General features: G+C 40.6%; 2 protein-coding genes across 2 annotated transcripts in view; one reads left to right on the forward strand and one right to left on the reverse strand.

The window, feature by feature from the left end:
* Positions 1-10881, reverse strand: part of LOC6623963 (frizzled-2) — a 112861-nt gene extending 101980 nt beyond the window's left edge. Inside the window, exons 1-2 of the mRNA XM_032434983.2 lie at positions 10305-10881; positions 7809-8100 (exon numbers count right to left, since the gene is read on the reverse strand). The gene's annotated coding sequence lies outside the window, so the exon portion shown is untranslated. The remainder of the gene's footprint in view (positions 1-7808; positions 8101-10304) is intronic.
* Positions 10882-18876: 7995 nt separating this feature from the next.
* LOC6624730 (microtubule-associated protein Jupiter) lies at positions 18877-19731 on the forward strand. The gene is made up of 3 exons (XM_002047592.4): positions 18877-19204; positions 19256-19450; positions 19515-19731. Exons 1-3 carry the CDS (start codon positions 19198-19200, stop codon positions 19607-19609), a joined length of 297 nt encoding a protein of 98 aa, XP_002047628.2. The 5' UTR covers positions 18877-19197; the 3' UTR covers positions 19610-19731.
* Positions 19732-26974: the final 7243 nt, after the last annotated feature.

Consider the following 26974-nt stretch of genomic DNA (forward strand, 5'->3'; position numbering starts at 1 on the left):
AAAATTAATAAGCATTAATGTGAGTTATGAAATATTTTGTGCAGCGGCATCGAAGGCAAACTTTTAGCGCATAAATTTCTTTATAAAATGCGTAGCAAGCGGCAACAAATCACAGCAACAACAACTGCAAGTAATTATTATTTATATAAGGTTTTATTTCTAGGTGCTCAAGAAGTGCCTGTGTGTGTGTAAGTATGTGTGTGGGTGGGTGTAAGTGTGTGTGAGTGTCGGTTCCAATTTCTGTTCGCGTTGCCAACTATTTCGCTTATCTTTGTTGGCAAAAAGTTTTGCAGCAACTTTACAGCAACAAGAAGTAAAGGGCGCTTTATGACAATAGCCGACTAGAAGATACCCTAACTCATTTAAACAGTAAAAAGTTCCCATCAACATACATATTTACACCAAAACTCTAACACACACTTTATGCTTCTTATCTCTACACCATGGAATATGCATTGACTTTTATGGTCCGATCTTCATACAGCTTTCAATGCATAAACGACAATATCCAAAGCCCAATAAAAAGCCTCAAAAATGTAATGTACGTGATGAAAAATCAAGCTTGATCGTATTAGTATCGTAGTATCGATGAGTTAAAACGTTTGGTAGAAAGACTGCCTTAGCTAGTTCAACCCGGCAGCTAGCGCTGATCAAGAATACATGTCTTTTATATAAAGAAGCCTCATTTCGCCTGTTACACACACTTGCACAGAAGTAATCCACCCATTTTGAGCCATTCTGAGGGTATCAAAAACAACAGCAACAAATATCAACAAATTTTTACAGCGTCGTCGGCTTTTTGTCTTTGATACACAGACAGCCAAGTGTCGTCTGCGAGGGGTCTGCCCGGTCTATCGAGGGGCGAGAGGCGCCCTGTTTGATTGGAATTCGCTGGCAACAAAACAAAAAACAAAAAACGATAGAGGAAAAAAAAAAACGAAATTGGCACCGGCAGATCAAAAGGTGCCGTCAAAAGTGTTAGACGACAAATAGTCTGAGGGCTTCTCTCATTATTTTATTTATGCAGATGTCTCCGGGGACCTTGCATAATCATGACCAGCAGCGAGGCTCAATATTTGATTGGCGTTTAAACTGTTTTGAACGCGTATTGTCATCGATATGTTTTCCAATTTTCAATTAAAAAGCGTCAAACAAATTATTGGCATTTGTAATGTAGCCCCAAGAGCTGGCCATTTGTTGATTGATATTCACAATTAATGGAGGCCAATTACTCCGCAGCAGCTGGGGCCCAACTGGAAGTGCAACTGGCAAACAGCACCAAATGCTCAGCTCTGCACTTCACTCGGTCCTCATATGTCAAGTGTCAACCGGCGAAAGAGCCTGTGATGAGTGCGCGACAGGTTGAACCCAGGTCAGACGAAATTTGGCAAATGTAAACGTTATTTGACAAAGTGACCAACGTTTGGTGTTGAGTAATCGGTTCACAAGATTGAACATCGACAGACGAAAGAAAGAAAACAGTTCTCTTGTGGTGTCTAAAATCAAGTAACCTGCTGACCTTTGGCTAAGATTACGACTGAAAAGATGTTCGTCAGTGTAAATTATAATATTATATTCGATAGGTAATTCATATATGCCCCAACAGCACATATGCCACAAAGATGATCAAAGATTAGAATTTCAAGAACTCTATTTGAATTTCCAAGAATTTCATTATCCTTGACTCCAAAAGAAGCCTAATTTACTGCGAACAACATTCTTTAGCATAAAAGCTAGATATATTTCTCCTCAACTGAACAATTTTCTTTAATCGAATACCACTTAAAGACTTTTGGAATTTGTAGCTACCTCAAAAAAAAAAAAAAAAAACCACTCAATCACTTATGGCAAAATTAATTAAATTAAAAGCAACGCTTCTAGTTAATCATTCAATGCCAGCTGTTTTTCATCTGCTCTCCTGCATATTTATAATTTGGAAATTAAACGATTTGCAAAGTGCGTGGCCAACAGAGCTGCCAGTGAGCCAGGCAGCCAGGCAGCGAGGCAGCTGGCCAATCAATCAAATTCAGCAGCTCAACAACAGTTCCACCGCCAATCCCTAGTATCTATGCCCAAAGCCATCCCCTACTTTAGTTTAAGCTGCCCGCTTGATTACCGTTCAAAATTGATTGATTAAATGCCATTGTCAACCGCGTCGCCGTCGCCGTCGCCTCTGAGTCGACATCGAGGAGTTCCTACTACTACTACGGGAATCCCACAGTGCCGTTCGTCTCGTCTTCCAGGGCTGTCAGCGCTTTTGTCAACCCTCAGCGACGACAACGACTGCGGGTAATCCCCTGGGCTTGCAGCGGATACTAGGATGCTGCGAACGCTGTGAAAAAACACATGCTTGCATTTTAATTAAATTACTTACAGAACATCGAAAGGAGACACAAGGCACATTCACTCCTACAACAGTTTAATTGATTAATAAAGATTGTCAACCGAACCATTTTCGGCAGTGGGGATCATTCTACGTTCACACGTCACATTGTAGGCGCACCCCGTCCCGCCACAAACTGACAAGGGTTGCCACACAGATGGGAGTCAGATGTAGAAGAGAAATGTGACAAAATTATGGGCATGATAATGGCACTCGTGGAGCCTCATGAGGTGCCCCATTTGTATATGTCAGCTTGTTGCTCAAGCTGCGTTCTGTAAGGGTCGCTAAGTGAACAGAGTTGCCAGAGTGACGCAAAAAACAACAAGGGAATTGAATAAGAAACATAAGTAATAAATATATAGAACATCTAATGAATTTATGGGTATAAATTGAAAACAGCGTTGCCAGACGCTCAATAAAACATGTTAATATTTTCAGCAGGCAATGCTGCTCAGTGCAATGAAATAATGTGAGCAAAAGCAATAGGTCTCTGCTCTAGTCTTGGCACTTGCATAATAGAGTTAATATAGGATTTGAAAACTTCTTTATGTATATTATAAATCACGCTAACCCGGTTACACACTACAGAGTTGCCACATCGATTGCAGACTACGAGAGAAACAACTTAAAAGTCACATTTAACTCATCGTAAATCTCAACCAAATGTCAAGCGTTCGAGTTGTATGGCACAATTCAGTGAGTGGCTCTTCATAAATCTGGGAAACCTGCATAGGGCGTATAGATTGCCCAACCTGAACGAAGGTCTAACCATTATCAGGCACAACAGCCGCGTCGTGTTCCCGATAATTGCCTTCAATTTTGGTGTACAACTAAAATTACAAAATCAAGCATTTTTGTTCAAGAATAAACTAAATTTCTATGTACATAAAAATCAGATTAAACAACTCGATACAATGTAGAAAGCTAAAGCCGCTGCCAGATAACTGAATCGAGTGCAGAGAGTCCCACAAATTGAATCTAATCGTGCGGCTATCTACGTGTAATTACAATTAACTCGTGTGTGTGTGGCCGGAAAACTGAGCAGAGGGTAGGGAAAAACTAACGAGCAAAAAGATAATGAAATATATATATATATATAAGTATATATAACGATTGTGTGGGTCCAAGATAAGCCCGCTAACGGCAGGTTCATGTGCGCCAGCAGGTGGGGAGTGGAAATCGTAACGGGGTAGATTGGGCAGCTCTTGTGGTAGCCCCCCCCCCCCCCCACCAACAGTTTCCATTTTGGTAATCAATCATTGTCAATGCCGCCTGCCGCTGCTGTCAATGCGGTTTAGTGTGGGCGGCGGGGGGCTGGGCGTTCTGCGGGGTGGGACGGACGGGCTGACAGCAACTTAAATTGCTTGCAAGTATGTAGAACTAAGGGAAGAAAGTGTTTTTAGCCAGACTTAGAGATTCGCCCGACTGTGGGGATAACAAAGGAAGTCGACGACGGGCAAATGGGGAAAACCGAGTGAAAATGGAAAATGAGGGCAATGCATGGCAACTAATAAAAATCAAAATGAAATCAAATTAAATAAGCAACAAAAAGTGTGCTAAAATAGAAAAATAAAAGCAGAAGAGTAGCGCATAGAATAATGACAAGAAACAACAATAAAGCAGAGCAATTACAGTAGCAAGAAGGGCAAACGATAAAGGAAGACGAAGCTAAATTAAAGCAGGACTCTGATAAATTTCTAAAGTAGACACAATGAAAATTACAACAACAACAACAACAACAATAACAAAGACGACGACAACAGAGGAGACGAGAAGCGACATAAAATGCGTACAGCCGAGAAAGAGGAAAAGTCAAAGGAAAGCCATGGAAAAAAGCAGCGGAAGGAAATGCCATTATGACGTAAATGTGCTAAAATAAAACAACATGGCGGACAACGACAACAACAACAAGGACGAAGACGGCGAACCGTGTCGAAAGCGAGCAGCTCCCCGTAGAGCTCAGAGAGCGTAGCCCTAGCGTAAATGTGTGTGTGTGTGTGTGAGCTGTGAGCTGTGTGTGTGCTGTGTGTGTGTGTGTGTGTGCGTTTGGGGCTAATGTCAAAGTCAATCTTGGGAAAAACGCGTAGCGCATAAACATACAACAAAATAAAGTACAAGGCACAGGCAAAGGCAAAGGCAAGGGCGAAGCGACGGCAAAACCAACCCCCAAAAATCATTTTTGGGGACTCGAACCCAAAAGCGTCAACTCGATTTTTCTTTTGGCAGCAAGAAAAATTACCGAAATTAAAGCAAAAGAAAAACAATTTTCTTCAGTTCTTGTCTGCTTTTTTTTTCTCGCCCATTTCCCTTACTTTCTCACATGTGCACAAGGGTTAAGATGCGACTTTGAGAGCAACAAGAAAAATTGTTTAAAATTGCAAACTGTAAAATGGCAAAATGAGCACCAGATGAAAATGTAAAACACGTTTTCGTATTGTTTATATTTCAACATTTTCTTTTTTTGTCAAACGTTTTGGATTTGTCTAGGTGAAAAGCCAGTACAAGCCGCAAAAATGAATGGAGCCCATGTTTTGGGCAAAGTTTTGGTGCTCTTGCGGCAGAATTTACAGTATAAATGAAAAATATAAAAAGGGAAATTATAAACAAAAAATTAAGTTATATAACTTATTCATAAGCTCCTGTCACTTGCGTACATATATATTATTAATAACTTCTTTAAGTAATCAACTTTTTTACTGCATTCTTCTGTTATGTGTTTGCAAGTTTTCAGCTTGAATTCAGTTCACTGTTTACCATGAACTCTATCTTCAATCAAAGCAACTTGTTAAGCAATTCAAAACAGAAAATAAACTATTTACAAACACTCTAGCACCAAAACAAAAATGTTTTCAGCCCTAATCATTGCAGACAGTTTTGGTTAGAGCTCAAATGTAGCCCGGAAGTTCTATATGAAAATATATACAGCTTACAATATTCTCAGTAGAACGGGCAGTTATAAAATGTAATTGCAGATATAAAGATTTTGTAAATGTAATTGCAGATAATATTCTGAAAATATATGAAAAATGTTCCAACTTTGTCTGCGGTTAAAAGACGTGGGAGGATCAGATTAACGAAGTAAATTTCCAGGCTAAAACTTGATTCGAATTATAAGCAGAGTCATCGACAGCTCTTTTGATCTTGAATTCTTCTAAACCTCTGCGCTAAGCTCACTTAAAATTGTTAATATTAAAAGGAAATCATGAATTTGATAGTCAATTCGTAAATATGCTTAGCACGGCCAACTTAGTGTCTTATAATACATTTGGCTGCCATAGTTTTGTTTGAAGTCATGTATTTACTAACGCTGGTAATGCTGCCTGATTAGTGTTTATTTTGATGTTATCTACAAAATGTTTAATTTGCTAATAATACTTTATACATTTCTGGACTTGTACCCTAATTTTTGATATTCCTGCCAAAAGAAACTGAATGCGTAATGCTTATAGGTATTATATAGAAAAATCCAGCACGTATTATATCAAAGCTTAGCCAAAGGTTATTTCGAAACTATTATGCAATTCATAACCAAATCGATGGGAAAGTTGACATATACACGAATAACGATTATTGTGATAAGTGCGAATACTGGAGCAATGCCTGCAACGTCTAGAATTAAACTCGCAGCGCGCTCTTCTTGTGCCGCCCGCAGGATTTTCCCGTTTTCCGTTGCCAGCGACGCGACGTCGGCGCTGCAGTCGACACTTTGGGGGTGGTTAGATAAAGTGTGGAAATTGTTGAAAACGTTGCGAGACTGCCAGCCGGCCTGCCCGCCCGCCCGCCTGCCTGACAGAGCCTGCATCGTTATGTGCCCGGGTCGACGGACTTGGACTTTTGGGGGTGGTTGGAAGGTGCGCGACGCCGTCAATGGCGTCTCTTGCTCCATGTTCTGTGACCATGTCCTTGCCTGTCGCTGCTGGCAGGCATTTTCAAAATTTTCTTTCCTCTCTCTTCCTCTCTTTCTCTTTCACTTTTCTCTTTTGCTTTTTTGGGGGAAAACTGAGCAAAAATAATAGCAGCAGCAACAACAACAATAACATCAAAAGTGGCAGCAACAATTTTGCCACTCATAAAAAAGGAAATTTGAACTTGGCCTGATGTATGTACCATGTCCGGGCCGCGACTGGGCCCAAAACTGCCAATGTGGACGACCACTGCGGCAAGTGCCCAACTGGCGAAATGAAAATGCCAGACGGTAGCTCTGTTGGCCACCGGGTGGTGGTGCGGTGCCCAGCCATATAGCCACTGCAATAACAACAACAATTACAACAACAAGAACAGGAAGAGCAACGATTTTCACTCGAGAGTCGGTGAAAGTTGCCCTTGAATGGTGTTTTGGATTATTTTTACCCAATCCCCCGTCTCACTCAGCTCTATTTTCTCTCTTTGTGTTATCCAATTGAGTTTCGTGTTCAGTGTTTGCAACCAAATTCAAGTCGATAAACAAGAACGAACGTTGCACAAACTACAAATTTAAGTTAGGTTGTGTTATTAGACCAGGGATTATTTAATGCACACTGTGCTCCAAATGTAGACTATTTTATAGCTCATGACAGCTCTTGATGTCAATGTAAAAAACAGTTTAAGATAATTTAAGAAAATTATTTTCTTCAATATTTAATTTCATATTATTTCGTCAAATAAAAAAAAGACTTAAAACTCTTGTAGACATTTGCCTACCGAGTTTGCAAATATTTGAGAATATTGAAGATCGAAAAGGATGAGTTTTGCACAAATAACTTAAAAACCAATACAATTTGCTAAAAAAAAAAACCTTGATAATCTAGTGAGCATTATAAATGCCAAGTTTGGTGTAGATACTAATAGATATTGAATAACCAAAAAGTTGTTTATGCAATTATTTTATTTACGACCGATCTTTCCTTTGGAAGCTATATAATATAGCGGCCCGATGTTAATAAGACTTTGTATATATATGAGGAGCACACTGAAACTAATATAGCCGAATTTGGTTTAGATTTATTGAAGGAAAAACAAGTTTTCCATACAATAATCTGTATAATAATAGTGATATAGTAGTCCGATTCGACAGATTCTGATAAATCTACTACATTCAACGGAAAGACAAACAGACCTATGCAAAGTTTCAAAACGATATCTGAGAGACTTGTTCGCAGAGAAACAGACAGACGAACAGACGGACAGACGGATATGGCTATATCAACTCGGATGTTGATGCTAATCTAGAAATTAAATTTAACCAAATAAAACGATCTTAATGTTTATATACTTGTACTATCTAATATAGCTAAACCACCACAAATATCTCCAATGTGATCAGACATTTGGTTTGGAAAGAAAACATTCGATTAAAAATTCTAGTGACTAGGCTAACTAGTTAACTATATCTGAATTCTTTCTATAAAATGTTATATTAATATGCATGAGTATACAAATAACTTACCAGTTTAATGTTTTAAATAGTTGTCGGCTTTTGGAATTTTTCCTCAAGAAATCCGCATATATATATGAATTATATATTCAATAGGTTTGTAATATTGTTATTGCACTTTTGTTTTGGTAATAAATTTACGTGTAGGTCGTATACTTTTTGCATTAGCACGGCACGGAACGGAATGGTTGCATTTGCTTGTTATTCTTATTAATTACGAATTAAACATCGAGTTGTTTGATAAGATTACGATTTAATGGTTTCTGCGGGCTCTTTCTTAATCCATTGTTACTTTGTGGGAACCCTGTAAAAATATTGATTAGTAATTGGCGGAGCTATTAAATCGAGACAGGAAAACAGAGAGAGAGAGAGCGAGAGATAGGGAAAGCAAAACAAAAGCCGGCTAAAAAGAGGGTATACGATAAATGAGATACGCACGTGGCAACAAACACACACACGCACGCACACATTGACAAATAAACGGCGACCAAGAACAAACAATAAACAGAGAACTCAGAATGCAAGCCAGGTGCGAGCTTGGTGGCCAAAGGGAGCCAAACAGCAAACAGCAAACAGCAACTGGCAACTGGCAACTGGCCGCCCGCCCGGCAGGCTAAACAACTAAATCAAATCGCAGCCAAGTGGCGGGCCCACAACCAGCTGGCCTGGCTGTGCTCCCCGACAGCCCCCCCCCTCCCCCTCGCTCTTTACAGTGAACAATTTCAGGCGCTGCCCGGTTGGCTGCCTCTCAATGGGCTCTGGGGCAAATATTTTAAATGCGCAGATTTTTGGCATGTTTTAGTGGCAGTTCACGTTTTGAATTGTTGCCATCGCGTCAGTCCGGGAACCGGGAGCCGGCAGCCGGCAGCTGGGAACTGGGAACTGGCCACTGGATAGGCACAGGGCGCAGAGCAACTCGTTTCACTGACAATTTAATACAAAAAATGCCAAATATTTCAAAGGCGCACAGCAAATGCCAGCGGAATGTAGCAACAAAAATATAAAAAATAAAATAAAATATACTTTGTCATGCTCATTGCAAAGTGTTTGTCAAAAAGAAAGCAAATTGAATAAACAGAAAAACACATGATAAAACTAGCTGCAAACAAACTGTGTGATATATGCTATAGATGTAAACATTTCTGATAACAGGCCAAGTAAATAGTTAACAAAATTGGTAATAATATGAAAATACACATAAATACATATGTATAAAAAAAGCGAAATCAAAATTTATAAAATTTTAAATAGAAGAAATCAAACAATAAACAAATTCAAAGGCATAAAAAAATAGATGAAGAAATATGTTGAAGGATATTTGGGTAATTTAATGATAAGTCGAAAGGCATTTTAAAAACTTAAAGGAAAGTAACTTAAGAAGAAGACACTAAAAGATTAAAGACGTCACTTTGAAATCTTAAAAGAAAAAGAAAAGTATCTCAAAGATAAATTATGAGGTTAAATACGTCAATTTAAAATCTTGCAAAAATAGAATAGAATAGAATATGGGATTGTTTAACGAAAAACTTAACTAACTAAAAACTGTTGAAACAAAATAAATTATTCAATTTTATATAAAACTCAAAAGCCCTATACTTTTAGCTGACTAGTTTTAACTTATTTTAAACGCCATGTAACACATTGTATGCATGCAGAAGAAAATGTCGATGCGTTTAAAATGTTTGCAGTTTAAAGTCTGAACCCCGTTAGAGAAGGAAGCAAGGATTCGGTTTGTGCGTGTTGCTGTTTTTGCCTTGCCAGACTAACTCAATTAAAGCAGCAGACAGAAGTTGAGTGCACCGAGTGTTTGGTCTGCTGACGGGTTGCCAGCATGCGAGAGAGAGAGAGAGAAAGAGAGAGCGAGCGAGCGAGACTGCAAAGTAATGCTAGGTGGCAGCCCTTTGGGCTAACCAGCTCAGTCTGGCGACTCTTAGTTCATAGAAAAATATGTACATATTATATGTATATACATATATGTATGTATGTATATTTTAAATTAAAATATTTGCCGGCAACTTTAAAATTCGTTTTGTGTGCTGTTAAAGCGAGCGCCAAATGGCAGCGTATATAAAAGCTAAACAAAGCGTGTCTACAAAAAGTATCTAGATACTTTTTGCAGTCGTGCTAGCAGCTACAACAACAAGGCATGTCTGGCATGCCTCTTGTGGTTGTTGTCGTAAACTCGTCTCGTAAATTCACCAAAACGACAAAAAAAAAAATAAACCAAACAACAACTCTATTCGCAGCCTGAGCTGACGGCAGAGACGTTGACGTTGGCGTTCGCTCTCTTTGCTTTGTTTGTGTTTTGGTGTTGTCGTTGCGAGTTTTGTGCAACTGTTTTTTGTTGTGTGCTTTTTTCGCATTTTCTTTCAATGAATTTTCCTTCACTTTCATCAAACAGCTGCGCTCGCAAGCGAACAAACTTTTTGCAGGCACACACGCACAAACACACAAACACACACATATACACACACAATCAACTCATGTTAGCAAGCTTTTGTCGTTTACCGTTGTTTGGTTGTTTTGTTTTGTATTGATTTCTTTTTGCGTTGCGCGTTCGCCGCCGTTCGGATTGCAAATGCCGCCAAAATTGCAATCAAATGCAGTTTTTATCAGTTTGACTCTCACTCACTCACTCTCTCTCTCTCTCTGTCTCCTTTTGACTGTCTCTTACTCTCGCCGCACTTGCTTCGAGGAAACTGTTAACTCCCACACGCGACACTGCCGTCGACTGCGCTGCTGCTGCTGTCGGCTGCCCGCTGTCTGTTAATTAAACGCGCGACTTTTTGTTATTGTTATTAACACGATGTACGCTTTGTTATCAGCATTCGCCGCCGCCGCTGCTGCTGCTGCTGCTGCTGTCGCGTTTCGCATTCGCGCATTCTTTAACTAACACACACTGCAGCCCCCGCCGACGTGCTGCTGTCAAACGCGCTGCTCTGCTCTGTTGTTAGCGCTTGCTGCTGTTTGCCGCTAATCGCTTTGGATTTTGCCGCGTTGCGTAGTTTTTCCGGTGATTTCCACTTGCTAACTGACATTTCTAGCGACTTTTCCAACCGGACCGTTGTCTTCGTTTGTTGTGCACACCGAGAGCGTCGGCAAAAGCGCGACAAAAAGAGAGCGAGAGTGAGAGTCAACAGCTGTCTACTGCGCCGGTCACAATTGACACGATTGCGAATTGCCGCTGCCAGTGCTGCCAACTTGTTCAACTTTTTGAGCGTTAAGTTTGAATTTGCAATAGCATAAGCGCGCAAGTTCTAAAGAAATGGGCCAAAGAAAAGTCAATTTAAATCAAGTAAAAAGCTATTAACTTAATACTTCAACCTCATTTAGAGCACGGGTCGACACTTAAGCTGCACTTTGAGCATTTTTTTGAGGAATTGGGAACATTGAACATGGAACAGTCCGTGCGCATGTCCTTTTTCATTGCTCTTGCCCGTGCTCACCATAAGCTACGCAGACCAAGTACACAAAAACAAAGCGTCGCCAGCCCCTTAGGGCTAAGGGGTGGGCTAAATGGCAGCTATGTAAGCATGTTGTAAATGGCAGTGCCCAAGACCTGCCGGCCGGCTCACTTGTGGTCAGCCAGTTGGCTACCTAAGGGGTCGATTGTTTTTGTTGTCGACAATTGTCACTGACATTCGTGAGCATGTCGAACAGGACAGTGGACCCATAACCGAAAATGATGGACGGCTATACCAAAGGCAATACATTTGAACAGTTCATTCCTTGGTTAAACTTAACTTCTCCCGTTTCCCTACCTCACAAATTGGAATATTTGTTTATTAAAATAGATCAATATTGTTATATAGAAAGATATTCCTATTACCTATCGACTGCTCTCGTCTCCTCTGTCTTTTCAGTCGGAAAGCTTAAATTAAAAAACTATATATGTATCTATAAAGACAGGTCCTTGATCTTATTCCTATTCCTTTCCACCTGGCCTGTCTGTGCCGTCAGAATATCTTAAATAAAAACTATATTCGTTTTTTATAGAGCCGTCCTTCGCTTCGCTCTTTAGTCATATTTTTGGTATTATTTACCCCTGCTGCCGCTTCCACCTTCTTCCCCGGCTAATGGCACCATAAATCGTCATTGGCCAAATATTTTTCCAACAATTAATTTCATTCATGCATTTGTCGAAATTGTGGAACACCTGGAGCGCAACACAATTTGTTTGCATTGCAATTAGAATTGTTTTTCTTCTTTTTTTTTTTTTCTCAGTTGGAAAATATGTGAAACTATGCACGGCCGAAAGTGCCGAGCTTGTACCGATATCGCCTTGGATGCTTAAGGAATTCCAGTTTACCACACGCTATTTTATGGCCAAAAACTTGTTTGTTTACCGACCAATTGCGACTATGCGCCAAAAATGATGGCGTGCGTGTTGGCCAATTAGTTAAAATGCCAGCCAGAAACTGCAGCAGGGGGCGGGCGGGTATGGGTACTGCCTGGATATCAAACTCAACGGGGGCGGCACTCAATTTGCCATTTTTATGAGGCGCTTGAAGTCAAATTAAAAGCAGTCCGAGTTAATTTTTTGTTGTTTTTTTTTTTGGCGTAAACTAAACACAATCAAGTGTCGGAGTGTCGGAGGGAATTGAGTTATCCGCACGAATTCGTGAAAGGTCGCGGGGCATGGAATGGAAATTGGGGCAGAAACAGCATGAAGTGCACTCAATCAGTCGTCCGATCCGGCACTGAGTCGACTGTTTATTTAGCATTTTTACACACGCCACAAATCTGTCCACAAAACGCAGATGCCCCTAAGACACCCTACACCCGCCCACATGCCACTTGCCAGCAGCTCATTTGTTTTTATGTGCATTAACTGAGGGCCTCTTCAATGAATATTTGTTAATCGTAATGATTTGTGCAAATGCCATTTGACATTGGTTTGTGTGGAAGAGGGAAGGGCAGGCAGAGGATTTCTGTGGCTCCGCTGTGGGCGTAGGTTCTTGACTTTTGGAATCATGATCATTTGTCGCTTGGCAAGGAAACGCTTCATTGTCGCCACATCCAGTCGAAGTGAATGATGATGTGCTGCCCCAGCACAGGGCCCAATTCAATTGGACAGCTGTCAAGCTGGCAAGTGAGCCATCAGGCGGCGCTTTAATTAAAGCCTTGCCACGACAAAATGTTGTGTTATTTAATTAAAATTACAAAAATTATAAACAATAAACAATAAGTACTGTGGCCGAGCCTGTCAGCTGAATGCACTATTTACATTTCAGCCAGAGCAGCGAATGCTGCGGAAATGTGACTATTATGACAATTGCATTGCTTTTATTTTAATGAAGTGTATTAAATGGATGCATTAACTTGCTCAGCGAATTTGTAACATTTTTTTGCATTGAGTTGGCAAAACGCTTGAGAAAGTTCCCATATTTGCTTTAGATGAGAACTTAAGTTAAATTTATTATAGGCAGAAACTGGAAGAGCATAAAATCCCAGTTAACAAATATTTTATATTAAGTCTTTTAGGAATACCCAGAAAACATACTTGCTCAAAAAACAATTGCACACAAAAGTATTATTTCTCGTTCACATCTTAACTCAGACCTTTATACAACCCGTATATATTTTACAGGGTATACCAAATTCAGCTATAACATCCCATTTTCCCATCAGTTGTTTTTTTTCTGTTTACCCTTAGATCAATTTGCTTTATATTTTACAGAGCATGCCGCTTTCGGCTTAAATGGGTCTGCAAAAAATAGATTTTGCATTTTTTTTTTTGTTCATTCGCGACTTTTAACAATTTCCACTGATTAATTAATAACAATAAAAAATGGCACGCATAAAAACGTTAATGATTAAATACAGCAGCGACCAGGGCAACACACACACACACACACACACACACACAAACGCACACACAGCAACAATTGTTGTTGCATTTGATTTATAGTGGGAAATGCGAATGAAAGAGCGTAGCATACTTTTGGGCTGGGCATAAAAAAAAGAACTGCACTCGAGCAATAAATCAGCGAATGGCCAAATGTGGGCGGCCCAGTGGATGTGGGCGCGGCCGGTCTTGCATTGATGTTGCAGCTGTTGTTATTGTTGTTGTTGTTGTTGTTGCTGCTGTTGCCATGGACGCAGCTTTTAAACAATTTGATTTTATTGCATGGCAAAATTCAATGAAGCGGCCAACGACAAAATGACAAAACGACGAAGCGGCAATGGCAATGGCTGACAGCAGGCGCTAAAATTTGCATACAGGAACATACGCCACACACACACACACACACACACACACACACAGTGACAGAGAAAGAGACACACACACACAGAGACAACATGTTAATGCAAATAAATTGCCTGCTGACTTTATTTAAATTTCCCATAAGACACACATGGTTAGGTGCGGGTAGAAGCATCGGGCCCCTGCTCGGGCGGGAAACTTCTCCAGCTACTCTAAACACGAGGCGACGAGGCGGCAAAGTGTTGGAGGATTGGGGACCAGCGCATGAGGAGCCACAAGAAGCTGGAACATGTGTTGCCTGTGGGCAACGCTGGCGGTTGCTTTTTGTAATTTTAATTTTGATTTTAATTTGTGTTGAAATATTTACATAATCACTGACTGACAACAGGCTGCAGCAGCGGCAGCGGCAGCGGCAGGACTCAAGCTTCAGTTCGTTTTAGGAGCCGATGCTAAGCAGCTGCCGCCTCGCCAAAATTTATTAAACTTTAATGAAAATGTATAAGGCACGCCTGCATAAATGATTTAGCAAGCACACACGCATCGCATGTGTGTGCGTGTGATGTGTGTGTGTTATTGTTGTTGCGCATCTCATTAATGAGACATTAGCATTAGGCATTTGAATTGAACTAAACAGCCAACGGCAAAGCAGCTGTTAGCACGAGAATCTGCGAAACATTTATCATTGCGCAAAATCACAACAAGAAACTGTTGAATAACAGGTGAAAAGAGGTTTACCTATAATAATAATGATAATGATAATGATAATGACAATAACAATAATAATAATAATAATAATAATAATAATATTAATAATAATAGTAGTAATAATAATAATAATAGTAATAATAATAATAATAATTAGTATAATTCAAATTTAATAAAATAACTGAGAATCTGAGATTGAAAAAATTTCGTAATGTTTCAAAATAGAGAAAACTCTCTGTTTTACGCATTTCCAGATATTTACTATATTTCAAAATTTCAATTGTAGAAATCAAATCTAGCCCTCCTTTGTTTTTGAAAATACATACGGCTTTTAATATTTTCAGTGCAATGGGCAATTGTAAAGAAGAAGTTCAATTGTTTAAATAAAATTTTAAAAATATTTAAAAAAATATTAAAAAAAACAGGTAGAACCTAATTAAATGTACATATAAATAATAAATTAAATAATTATAAAAAAAAATACATGAATGCAGTACAGTTAATTGATTGTAGTACTTAATCTATAGCTTAAAGAGATACAAATTATATTATAAAAGTCGCATTATTTTCTTTAATTTTATATTAAAAAAACTTTTTAAAGTTTTGTGTTTTTAAAGGTTTTTAAAAGGGAACTCAAATTTTGATGTGTTTAACACATCAAAGGCATTTTCAAGGCTCTGGCAAAAATTCAAAATTAGAAGTGCTCTAGTAATTCGTAAAGGGGTGAGTCCTTCAGTTTTATAATCCTAAAAAAAAGCGCCTGTAGTTGGCATTGCTCGGCTCAACTTTGACCATTTTAATTGCGCTTAGTTAGCGACAAATGCAACACAAACAACCGCAGCGAGCGGCACTTGCCGCAACATGCAACAAAATATCAAAAAAGGGAAAATTGCAAAAAAAAAACAAGAAATATTTTTAATTAGAGCCCGCAAAGACAAGCTTTACGCATATGTGTATGTGCTATCAGGCCTTGCAATTAACTTTGGCAGTGCATTAGAGGAGTGGCAAGTGGCAAGTGGGCGTGGTACTATCTTGAGTGGAGGCGGGGCGGAGCTGGGCTGGGCTGAGCAGAAGTTGGGCGCCAACGCTTTCACTTGGCGAAAGATCAAAGGGATGCAGCCAGCGAGCATATGCAAACAATGGCCGCTTCATAGAGAGCTCCAAACTGCAAGCTGGAAGCTACTTCAGCTGCATAAAAAACAAGCGAGCGCTTAAAATGCAACTGCAACAACTGCAACAACAACAACAACAGCAACAATAACAAATGGCAGCAAGCGCTCAACAAACGCGGCTCAACTTTAGATGAAGGCATAAACTGCTAGAGAGGGGCTTAAAGAGCAAGAGAGAGAGAGAGAGATAGAGAAAAAGAGAGAAAGGGGCATAAGTGAATGAAAATTTTTCATGAATGGAATCCAACTGGCAGATAAAAGCCCCAGTGGAAACCCATAAATACAGGTAGTCGCATTTTGAATAGCTGGGTAAACGATGCCAAGTTGAACGTGCGGCGAGAGGGGGTATGGGGGGGAGGGGGATTGGAGAGGTGGTGCATGGCTGCGAAGCCTAAGTGAATTGCCGTTTGCCACAGGACCACAGACAACATGACAATGCCAAACACAACTCGAATCCTCGACTCGACTCGGCTCGAATCCTCGACTCAACTGCTCGACTTCTAGTGGAGCCTGATGCCTGGGACTCTATTGCATTGTTTAGTTGCAAAAGTCCCTGGCAAAAAGCCTTTGATTTATGGCATGTGCGTTTTAATTTTGATTGTATTTGCCATGCGAGGCAGCTCGCTCTCTCTGTATGTGTGTGTGCGCGTGTGTGTGTGTGTGTGTGTGCCGCAGGTACAGTTGCAGCATTAATTGGTCAGCAATCAACGAAAAAGTAGTTGCATACTTTTGCGATGAGTCTGCGAAAGAAAGAGACAGAGGAAGTGCTGGAGGCGGCAAATAAGAGATGGGGAGAGCGCGTGGAAGACAGAGGAAGCTGAGAGAATTCTCATCCTTAAAAAAAGTTTAATAGTAAAACCTAAAACTCATATTTCCTCCTAAGTAAAATCTAATTGTCAGTTGTGCTCAACTCTTCTCTAAAGCATTATTTAAACAGAAATATTTCTTTTATCTAAAGAATCTGTCCTAGCATACTTTTGATAATAAACTCTGGAAAAAACTCTTATTTCCTCTTAAGTCAAGTCTAGTTAGTCAGCCTGCTCAGAACTTTTTTATTGTAAAACTCAAATCTGCACTTAAAACACTTCTCTTAAGTCTGATCTGAGCTAGAAAAGCCTATGTATCTCTTATCTGATCTCTAGAGAATCTTCCCAAACAAGCTGAAGTCTGCAAATAATTGTCGGAACTTGTTGTGGAATATTGATCAGCACCTCCCGAACAGGCTATGTTAACAAAAGGTTAGCTGGAATAATTCTCCCACTTCAAACGTTTCGAACAACCAAACACTAAACTAATATACTCTTTATAGCTGCGAAAGCAGAGTATACAAAGGCGACAAGTCGCAACCGTAAACAACATTTTCCACAAATCTCATGTTAATTTTTGTGGAAAATGCAACACAAGAGCTGCTGCAAGTGCAACACAACATCACGGCCGGAGGGGCTGGTGCCTTGCATAGATATGCACGCGAGGCTATCAGCTAAGGACGCACACACACGCTCACACACACACACACACCTCTTCCTTGCAAGCGCCACAAATTGCGGCAAAGTGCATTTTTCACAAGACAAAACGAGAGCCGAGCGCAGTGGCAAAAGCAACGAGAGATGCAATCTCAAGTGGTTATCTCTTCTGCATATAGAAGAGAGTGTGCGCGTGGGGGAAGGAGGAGAGAGAAATGAGAAAGAGGGCGGCAGAGTTAGGGAGCAGATGCAGTCCTCAGCGTCCTGACAAAGTCAACATCAAAGTTCACGCCGACAAAGCGTTGCGAGTAAATGTTTAATGAGCGAAGTGTGTGGGGCGCTGGAAGGACGAGCTGGTAGAGGGTGAGAGGGGGTGGGAGAGTCATCATGTAGTTTAGGGAGAGCGTCAAGGGAGCACAACACAGCTGGAGCAGCTGGATCAGAGCGCACAGCGACAACTCCTTCAAGCCGGGTCGCATGCCAATTAAAACAAAAGCCAAAAAACAAATGCACTTGAAGTGTGGTAGCTGGGAAATGGAAGCCTGGTAGCTGGACGAGCTGCTGGCGCAGCACCAGCACCAGCACGTTTCACAGTGTCAAAGGCGAGCCTACCAGGCCAGGCCGCCTATCACGTGAAGTGTTTGGCAACATTGTTGGACTAGCTGCCTACTCCTTACCCGGCCATGTGCGCGCTCCAAGCAACAGTTCGCCTTTGAAGTCAAAAGTATTGGGTTGGGCTACTGTAAATTAGCCACTCTCGAGGCGCAGGGAGCTGAGCGAAAGTGCGGAACGGAGCAAAGGCAGAAGCTGCAGCTACAAAGTCAAAAAGCGACAGCTCTGGGCCACAATATGCTGCAGCTAATCAAATGCAGCAAGCTGCAATGAGAGGGGCAGGAAGTCAAGCTCTTCTAATAGGATAAGCCGATAAGAGATGTTTAGGCACATTAAGGCTTTCCTCCAGCTTCAATAAAAATCAACGATTATTTCGAAACATGTGCAAGAAAACAGCTTTGATTTTCGATCTATAAAAGACCTTAGTATGGAAGCTATATAATCTAGTGGGCTGATATTAAAACGAGTAAATGTATGTCATATTTGATTTAAAAGTCTGCGCCTTAGTCTTTGATCCATAGATTTAAATAATGATTGGCGCGTATTAAATAAATCTACATATTATATAATAACAAACTGGCAAATCACGAACAAGTAAGTAAGTTCAAGTCAGAAGTGCCCGACTAGCAAATACTCTAAGCCTTTCTCTTTCACCAAAACAAAGCCAAAGCTTTAGCAAAGACATATACGCGATCTATACAAACTATTCTAGAAGCTACATATATATATTTAAAATTTACCCAATGAGTACAGGGAAAACTATTATTCCGTTAACCAACCCACAGAATATCCAGTGCTCAACAACTGTGTCATGAATTTTGTTAGGAAACCAAAAAACATGGCAATCGTTGACTTAAATGCTTTCTAGTTTTCATCTGAAATATAACTTTTTCATACATCTCATATAAGGCAGTTGCTACAACAACTGAATAATCTCAGTGTATATTCAGCATTCAACAGCACTCATATATTTTAAATACTTCGGAAAAGCAGTTCCAGAAAAAAAAAAAAATAAACGAACACACACAGCTGGAGTATTCGTTGACTTAAATTTTTGCCTTTTTTTTTCGTCGGTTTGAACGTTAATAACAATTTTATATTTAGTTAGTACGTGTGCTAAACTATATACCGGAAAAAAGCAACCAAGAAAAAAAAATTTCCAAAAAGCAAAAGCCTTAAATTTTCGGTAGTTTTAATATTGTTACAAAACCAACTCGTATCTAAATTGATATTAAAAATCAACAATGAACGGTGAGCTATAACTTTTATATATTGCCTAGCTTAGCTAAACTTTAAATTTAGATTCGCAAGCTTTCAATCAAAACAATGCCGAGGCAATGTCAATGAAGAACAGCTCCGATATGGGCGACAAGATCTCGGAGCCAAAATACGAGACCAACGACCAAGCATCGAATTGCTCACGCAATCCCATAACCGGCATGGGCTTGAATGGAGATGGCGTCGGTGGTCTGAAGCCCAAAATAGCCAAGAACCGAGGTGCGTAATTGGACTCGAAATTTTCTGAATTACACATTCCAACATATGCGAACCTTCTCAACAGCTGGCAATCCGGTTACAGGCGAGGGCTACAAATCTGGTCACACCGATATGGAAGTGCTCCGAAAAATTAGTCGTCGACCAGGTCCATTTTCCTAAGCAGCTCGATCAATTGGTTTATTTGCCACAAGAAGACGCCCAGCATTAGCTCCATGTCGAGTTGCCTTTGTTTAACCACACGACGCTGTTTTCCATTTTAATTATACAATTTTGCAGCTCGATATTGCGACTACTCGGGTTTGTGGTTTATTTCAAGGCTGGCTTTGTACCGTACCTGGTTCAAAGCCGCAATTTCAGTTTACTTTTAGCCATGAACCAAAACAGTTGCCCGAAAAGAACAGCGAAACCGAATCATTTTTTGTAGAAATTTTTTTGGAATGTCGGTATTTTTCAATAATACTTTAGCTTCAAATAAAAACAATTTGCGGGAAATCCAGCTTCAAACTCAAACCGCTTTTTAATATCAATTTTGGCGGGTTCGTGAACCGAAACTAAACGCAGTATGAACCGAACCGGCGACAGTAGCATGCAGCTCCGGTTCCGTATGAACCGTTTTTGAATACCTTGTTATACCTTAAATATCTTACTAAAATACATAAAAGTCCAGAAATATGTGAAACAAAGGAAAGTGCGTTATTGGAACCGATAACTGAACTGGCAACAGTATTGCATTTGGCTTCCGGCCTAGTTTCTGACCTTGATTGGAATGTTTTTTTTTTTGTATAACCAGCCTCAAATTATTAAAAACTTGCCAATGTTTTCAATGCTCATGCGATTATAAAACACTATCTGAATGAAGCAAGATCTGGGTTGAAGGATATGCAAAACCAGGTTAGTGAAGCGAAACGCAGGCGGCCGCCTAATTGAAACCGCGAACTAACACGAGGTCGGTATTTTTGTAGCTTTCAGCCTGTCTTTTTTTAAGAATTTAATTCTGGTTATTAATTTATTGTCTAACGCGGCATTTGAACCATTCCCTAGCCAGTTTCCTTCCATTTTTTCGCCAGCTTTTAATTACGCCCAGCTGACAGCGCTGCTACCCACAGCAAGTATTGGAGGAGCTTAGGAACTGGGCGCCCGACGATATGTGACAGCCATTTAATTTGATTTATGGCCAGTGAATAGTCTTGATTAGAACGCGCCCGCCCAAGCATGGGATTACAGAGCGCAGTCCGAGGCGAAGGCGGGATGTGTGAGCGAAGCGAATTTAACTCAATTTCACATAAATCAAAAAATGTTGCCATCACATCGAGAGGCGCCCAGAAAACACAGCCAGCCGGGAGCCAGCCGGGAGCCAGAACCGAAACCCCTGCGAACACCTTGGCGCTAATCGTATTTCAATTGTTCAAACGAATTGCGAATTGAATGAAGTGCCGAAATTTGAGTGTGGGCTAAGATGTGTGTGAGTGTGTTCACAATTCCCTTATGTGTGTGTGTGTGTGTCTCAGAGTTTACTACTCGCTCTCGCTGTCAATGGGATTACCGAGGCAGCTACAAGTTCATAAAAGTAACGCTCACGATGCCAACAATGAGCGAATTTAGGTGTCAAACGGCAGGTGGCAATGGCAGCAGCCAAATCCGAAGCGGAAGTGCCCAACGTTTGGCCAGAACGGCGGCGGGAGCTGGGCGAGGGCTGGGACAGGAGCTGTGGCTGGGGTTGGGGCTGGAGCTGGGACTAGGTGGCTCGGGGATTTGGGGACTGGGATGCGTCAGAGACAGATGATATCTTAAACACCACACACACACACGCACAACCAGTCAGCAACACAATCACACATGACTACACACAAAAACACACATACATATATATAGAGGAAGAGAGACAGAGAGAGAGAGAGAGAGAGAGAGCACGAATGTTATCAGAAAAGCAAGCGCCCGGGCGCTGTTGTACAATTTTTGACATGGGTCCCCAAACAAACGCCAAACAAAGGGCCAACACATTTGTGTTGGGGTTTGGGTTTTTTGTCGGGATCTGACAATATAGAGGACAGTGTGTGTGTGTGTGTGTGCATTGGCAAACCGCAAGAACATCAACTGATGGCAGATAAATTAAATTTTGCGGTTCTAAATGGGCAATCAATGAGGCGTTCCTCGGCTAGCAAAAGGTAGTCCTTTCTACCTATCAAATAGTAAAATTTAAAAATTTAACAAACGACAGCCAATAAGTTGCCCACACACACACACACACACACACACACACCCAAACTTCCGCACATGCTCATCTGGAAAGTCGCAATTCTCTCAGTTTTCCTTTGAAATTTTCGCTGCATTTTCACTTTGTCAAGTTGCGACTGTTCCGCAAGTTCAAAGGCAAAACGCCAGAAACGCCCCGCCTAGACAAAGGCGTTAGTCGCTAGTCAGTTGCCAGCCTCAGGTTTTGAAGCTCCCAGCAGAGACTTAGTCCAAACTCTTTCCAGCTGTTGCCAGAACAGAGACAAGTAAAAGTATTATCTGTCGCGAGTGCCCGACTCGGAGATACTGCTACGCTTCCCCAAGCTCCTGAATATACAATTTGATGGACTTAAAAGCAAAGACTGTATCTATATACAATTTTTCGGGAAGACTTCCTGAACGAACCTCCATAACAAGTTTTAAACATTTAGCACTTATGATATTCGTTTTATGCTTAATAATACAAGACTCAAAATCGATATTTATCGATGCTATAGAAATATCGCTAATATATCGTATATCATTCAAGTTCCGTCTCTAGCTACGCACAAATTCGAGTTTCTGTGTGTTACATACCTATGCACAAAACTTATATACCCTTTTTACACATTTTCAGTGGGCTTAGGGTAGAAAAAAGTTGTTAGCGAAACTTTTGCTCGCCCTCAAATATTGACTTAAGCAGCGCACCACTCGATGACTCAAGCACCTCAATTGTAAGGGGTCCAAGTCTGGTCCTTCGACTGAGGTGTTGCGGGTGTGAGTGCGTGTACAGTTGACACCTTGATGCCCTGAAGTGTCTACTAGGTGTGTGTGTGTGTGTGGGCCTGCTTATTGGTATTTATTTGGATGCCTGCACGCCTAATCAAACAGACATCTCTGATACTTGACAATAGGAAATGAGAAGCACTTGCCACATACACGTAATTTTCTATTCAATAGACTAAAACGAACAGCTTGCCCTTAAGTTCTAGGCTTTAACGGGCAAGGTTATGATATGTTTAACAATATTATAAGGCCGAGAAAAATATATCTCTCTTCAAAACTAAATACATATATGTTCTTGATCAGTCATCCCATCTGCCCAACTGTCTTCATTATGCCAACTTATTCCTCAGTTTATCTGCTCTGCTTTTCTATATATTTATGTCGTATATATGTCGGAGCTAGCCGGATCGAGCTACTACATCGATTAGACGGAAAGACCTTTGCGAAGGTTCAGGTAGAAACAGACGTTGCACACTTCATGGCAATATTATGATACCCTCCAAAAGGGTATACAAAAACAATATCAATATAAAAACAGATTTTTAAATCTAGCTTTTAGCACATAATTAGCTTGGTCTAGTGGCTAGACAAAGTGTTCGACCCGTTTTTATGTGTGGGTCAATAGAACTTGAAAAATTATTTGCAATTGGCCGATTGAAGGGTCTCCTCTTCAAACCAATCTCAGTCAGGCTTATGCCATTTCAATGGACAAGATATTTATTAATTAACCATTATCGACAACTGGTCGCCGCACTGAACGCTGGGCATTGACGATAAATGGATGTCTGAAGTCTGAAGTGCAATTTGCATGCGAGTTTTAAAATCAGCAGCAGTCGGCGAGACAACAAAAAAAGCACATGGAACAGGTCCGACGGAGGAGCAGGAGCCGTTGCTGATGAGCATCATTATGGTAAGTGCGGAGCGCTGTACATGACATGGATGGATGTCCAATGGGGTTGACAATTATGTCAGCCGATGGCAGCATTATTGCCTGCTGGCTGTCCGGGATTAACGCCATTTTAATTGAATTTTAATATTTCACACACGACTCGAAAAGCCGGAAATGTGGCGAGCTGCCTGGCTGCCTAGCTGCCGGCGGCGGGGCTTTGCATTTGCACAAAAACCGCAAGTAAACGGGCTGCCCACGACTATCGAGTGGTCGCCCAGTGGAGCGGGCCGCCAATGAAATAGCCATTATGAAAATCTGTCAACTGACATAATGGGCCACAGCCGTGCATTAAATTCACAATTGGCTGGCTTTCGGCTTTAAGGGCAATTCATAAATAGGACGATTATTGTTCAAGTCCAAATTAAACAATTGCATTCGCACGCAATCGAACGTGCAATAACTATCGATATTCGATAGCCAGTGTTGCACAACGCAAGATTGTGGCACAGCTTTTCGAAAATCGTAGTGCTGTAATACAAAATTGAATAAAACTTATCAAAAAGTAAGTTAATCCAATGTAAAACTGGCTAAAGCAGCTCTGATCCCAACCAAAAATGCTTATAGAGAACCAGTACAAGCGCAGAATGTCGAATTACAATCCAGATCTAATGCAACAGCGACTCACAACCGACCAGCGCATCCATATGCTGGAACTGGAAATTGAGAAACTGGCGAAAGATGTTCAAGCCTACAAGGAGCAGAACAGCAAGAGGGCCGGCCACAGGGATATTATGCTTATAGCCGATTCGGAGGATGAGATAATTGACATTGGTGACGAACTGACAGATTTTCAAAATGTCGAGCAAGCGGAATTCGTAAAGCGATTGCTTTGCCCCGAAAGTTTTCCCGATCATTTAGTCTGAGCTCGAAACAAGCAGCAGACTTGATTTGGGGACTTTTGTGTTAAATAAGTACAAAATGATATATGGATATGCAGCTGTAGATTGCTTCGAAAATCACACAATGTATATATACAAAACTCTGGAACTAGTTTCATTCGAGCACTCCATCAACTGGTCCGACATGTGCGCTATAGGATAGACAAGGACCTGATCAAATATGTCGGCTCCAGCAAACAATTTCCTCGCACACAGACAATGCCAGCGACGAGTGCGAATGTCCAAATATTAAATGACCATTGTGACAATCAACGACAACTGACTATAAAACTGTCAACTATTGAATGACCTCTGACTCTCTACGTGTCGGAGAGGAGGTGAAATGAAAGTGGGGGGTGCGTGACAGAACTGTCTGCAATCAGAACGAGCGAACGCAGTTGGCAATTTCTTCTTCGCCTGCTTGTTACATGCAAATTTAAACGAGTTTCAATCACCAGCGGCCATTGTCTCTCTCTCCCCCCTCTCTTTCTCTCTCTTCGCTGTCTTTGCTGGCAGTCGAACAGTGCGTATGAGCTATGAAAAAGTAATTAAATTTAGGGGCTGCAACTGGGCAACTGGCTAGTTGGATCCGACCAGCCAATGCCCTCCCGCCCAGGAAAAAAAAGTGTCATTATTAACGCATTGAACGCGCACTCCAAACAAGCTGACAGCTGTGCCCAAACCAAGTCTGGGGCCTGGTTTGGGACTGGTCGCTGCCGTGTTGACACTTGGCACAGACCAAATGACATTTATTGAAATTTCATCATTAGCTGGCGGGTTAGTTCCTCAACGACAAAAAAAAACGAAAATGTTTGTCAACTTTGCTGCACGTCAAATTTATTTAAATCGATGCCTGTGACACGTGTGTCTATGCTAGGTGGCGGGGGGGTTGGGTTATCAAAAACAGAGACCGTTGACACCCCTTGCCTGAGCTGGGAAATCAGTTTGGCATTAACAACAAAATTCAGTGAACAGAAAAATATCCCCGAGGATACAACAACAAATAGCGTACAGTTTTCTTCTTTTTTGGATTTTTGCATAATTTCACAAAACTTCGAAGACAGTTTGGAACAGAATATGAAGATGCAAGATGACACAAATCAACCCCAAATCGCAGCATCAAGATACACACGCACACACACACATGTATGAACCATAATGTGAATATAATATGCTGCAGAAGATGGAAGATTAGCATCGAAAGAGGACTTGAACCCTAAAACAAAATATTAACATATAACTTAAAAAGAAAAATACAATATTTGAATCGAAAATAGCGACTATTATCGGACTATCTGATGTTCAAATATGGCTTCATATATGGCTTCAAAGTGCTTTTATAGAAAAGCTTTATTTACCACCGATTATTGCTATGGGAATAATATGATATAGTAGGTCGACTTTATGTTGAGAGTATGACTTTTTGTTGAAGCGAGGTTAGTTAAGGAATTAGTTCGTAATTGCAGAGTTTGGTCAAGATATCTTTGGAAACAGATAAGATTTCCATACCATAAATATTCTTCATAGATTCTTCCTACAGCGCTATATATATATATGTATGATACAGTAATTCTATGCTGTACAGATTTTGCTAGACGTTCGTATGATATAGTCATCTGACTAATTGTTTTGAGTTCTTACAATAGTGCTATATATATATATATATATATATATATTTATATATGATAAGGTTTTCCGATTTTACCTAGATACTAGGAGCATATTGAAGCTCCCAAATCAAATGTTTGTATCAAGATACTTTGAAAAACAACAAGTTTTGAATACTACAACTTAATTAGGAAACAATCGTTCACATGACAGCCATATTATATTGTGGTTCGATCCGGACTACTTCGACATATGTGTTTTCTGCTGAGACTCTTTCAGTTTCCATAGAAACAGACAGACCGTTAGTCTGATATGGCTATATCGACATGAATATTAGGCAGCACTATAAATAAGTGTTGCACAACATGCTTCTATTTCTTATATCCTTCTATTTATCCTTATATATCTAGACTTAACCCTTTTATATAAATTATAAAGGGTCGCAATATCTTAAGGTGGACACATTTCAAGAAAATATTATATAATATAAATGACATTTATAGTGTTGCCTTATTTTCTAAGACAAAATTGCTTTTGTTAGATAAGTCTAGCTTTATCTGATACATAGAAAATAAGTGAGCCAGTAGAAAAGAAAACAATAATAAGAGAATAACAAGCTTTTCCCTCATTATTTTCTTGCTATCGATCTTAACAGTAGTCCCACCCCAAATGCGATAACCCCCCTCCTCCAGCATATCAAACAGTTGCCTGTTCCGGCCCGCCCACCCTTCCATCAACTTCCCCAGCAGCGAAAGCAGCAACATTGCCACGCCCCTCCCAACAGATTCCTGGCGTGTTTCTGGTTTGCCTGCGGCAACATTTTCGGGCTACGGCTTAGGGCCGACTTCAGCTCTAATCAAAAATGCAATGTTTGGCTTGGTTAAGCGGAAATCAGTAGATTGCGTCGCACACTCGTCGCTTGTTGATATTAACACTTCCCCCGCCCACCGCGCCCATCCGTCCATCCTCTTCAGCTCCCTTCCACAACAATTGTGGAGCAGAGGTTAATGAAACGTCACAGTTGATGACGACGTTGGGCTAAGATTTCAATGATATGTCAAAACTGAGTGATGCCGTTGATGGATGAGAGCG

This window comes from Drosophila virilis, chromosome 3 (genome assembly GCF_030788295.1).
Source record: "Drosophila virilis strain 15010-1051.87 chromosome 3, Dvir_AGI_RSII-ME, whole genome shotgun sequence".
Lineage (NCBI taxonomy): Eukaryota > Metazoa > Arthropoda > Insecta > Diptera > Drosophilidae > Drosophila > Drosophila virilis.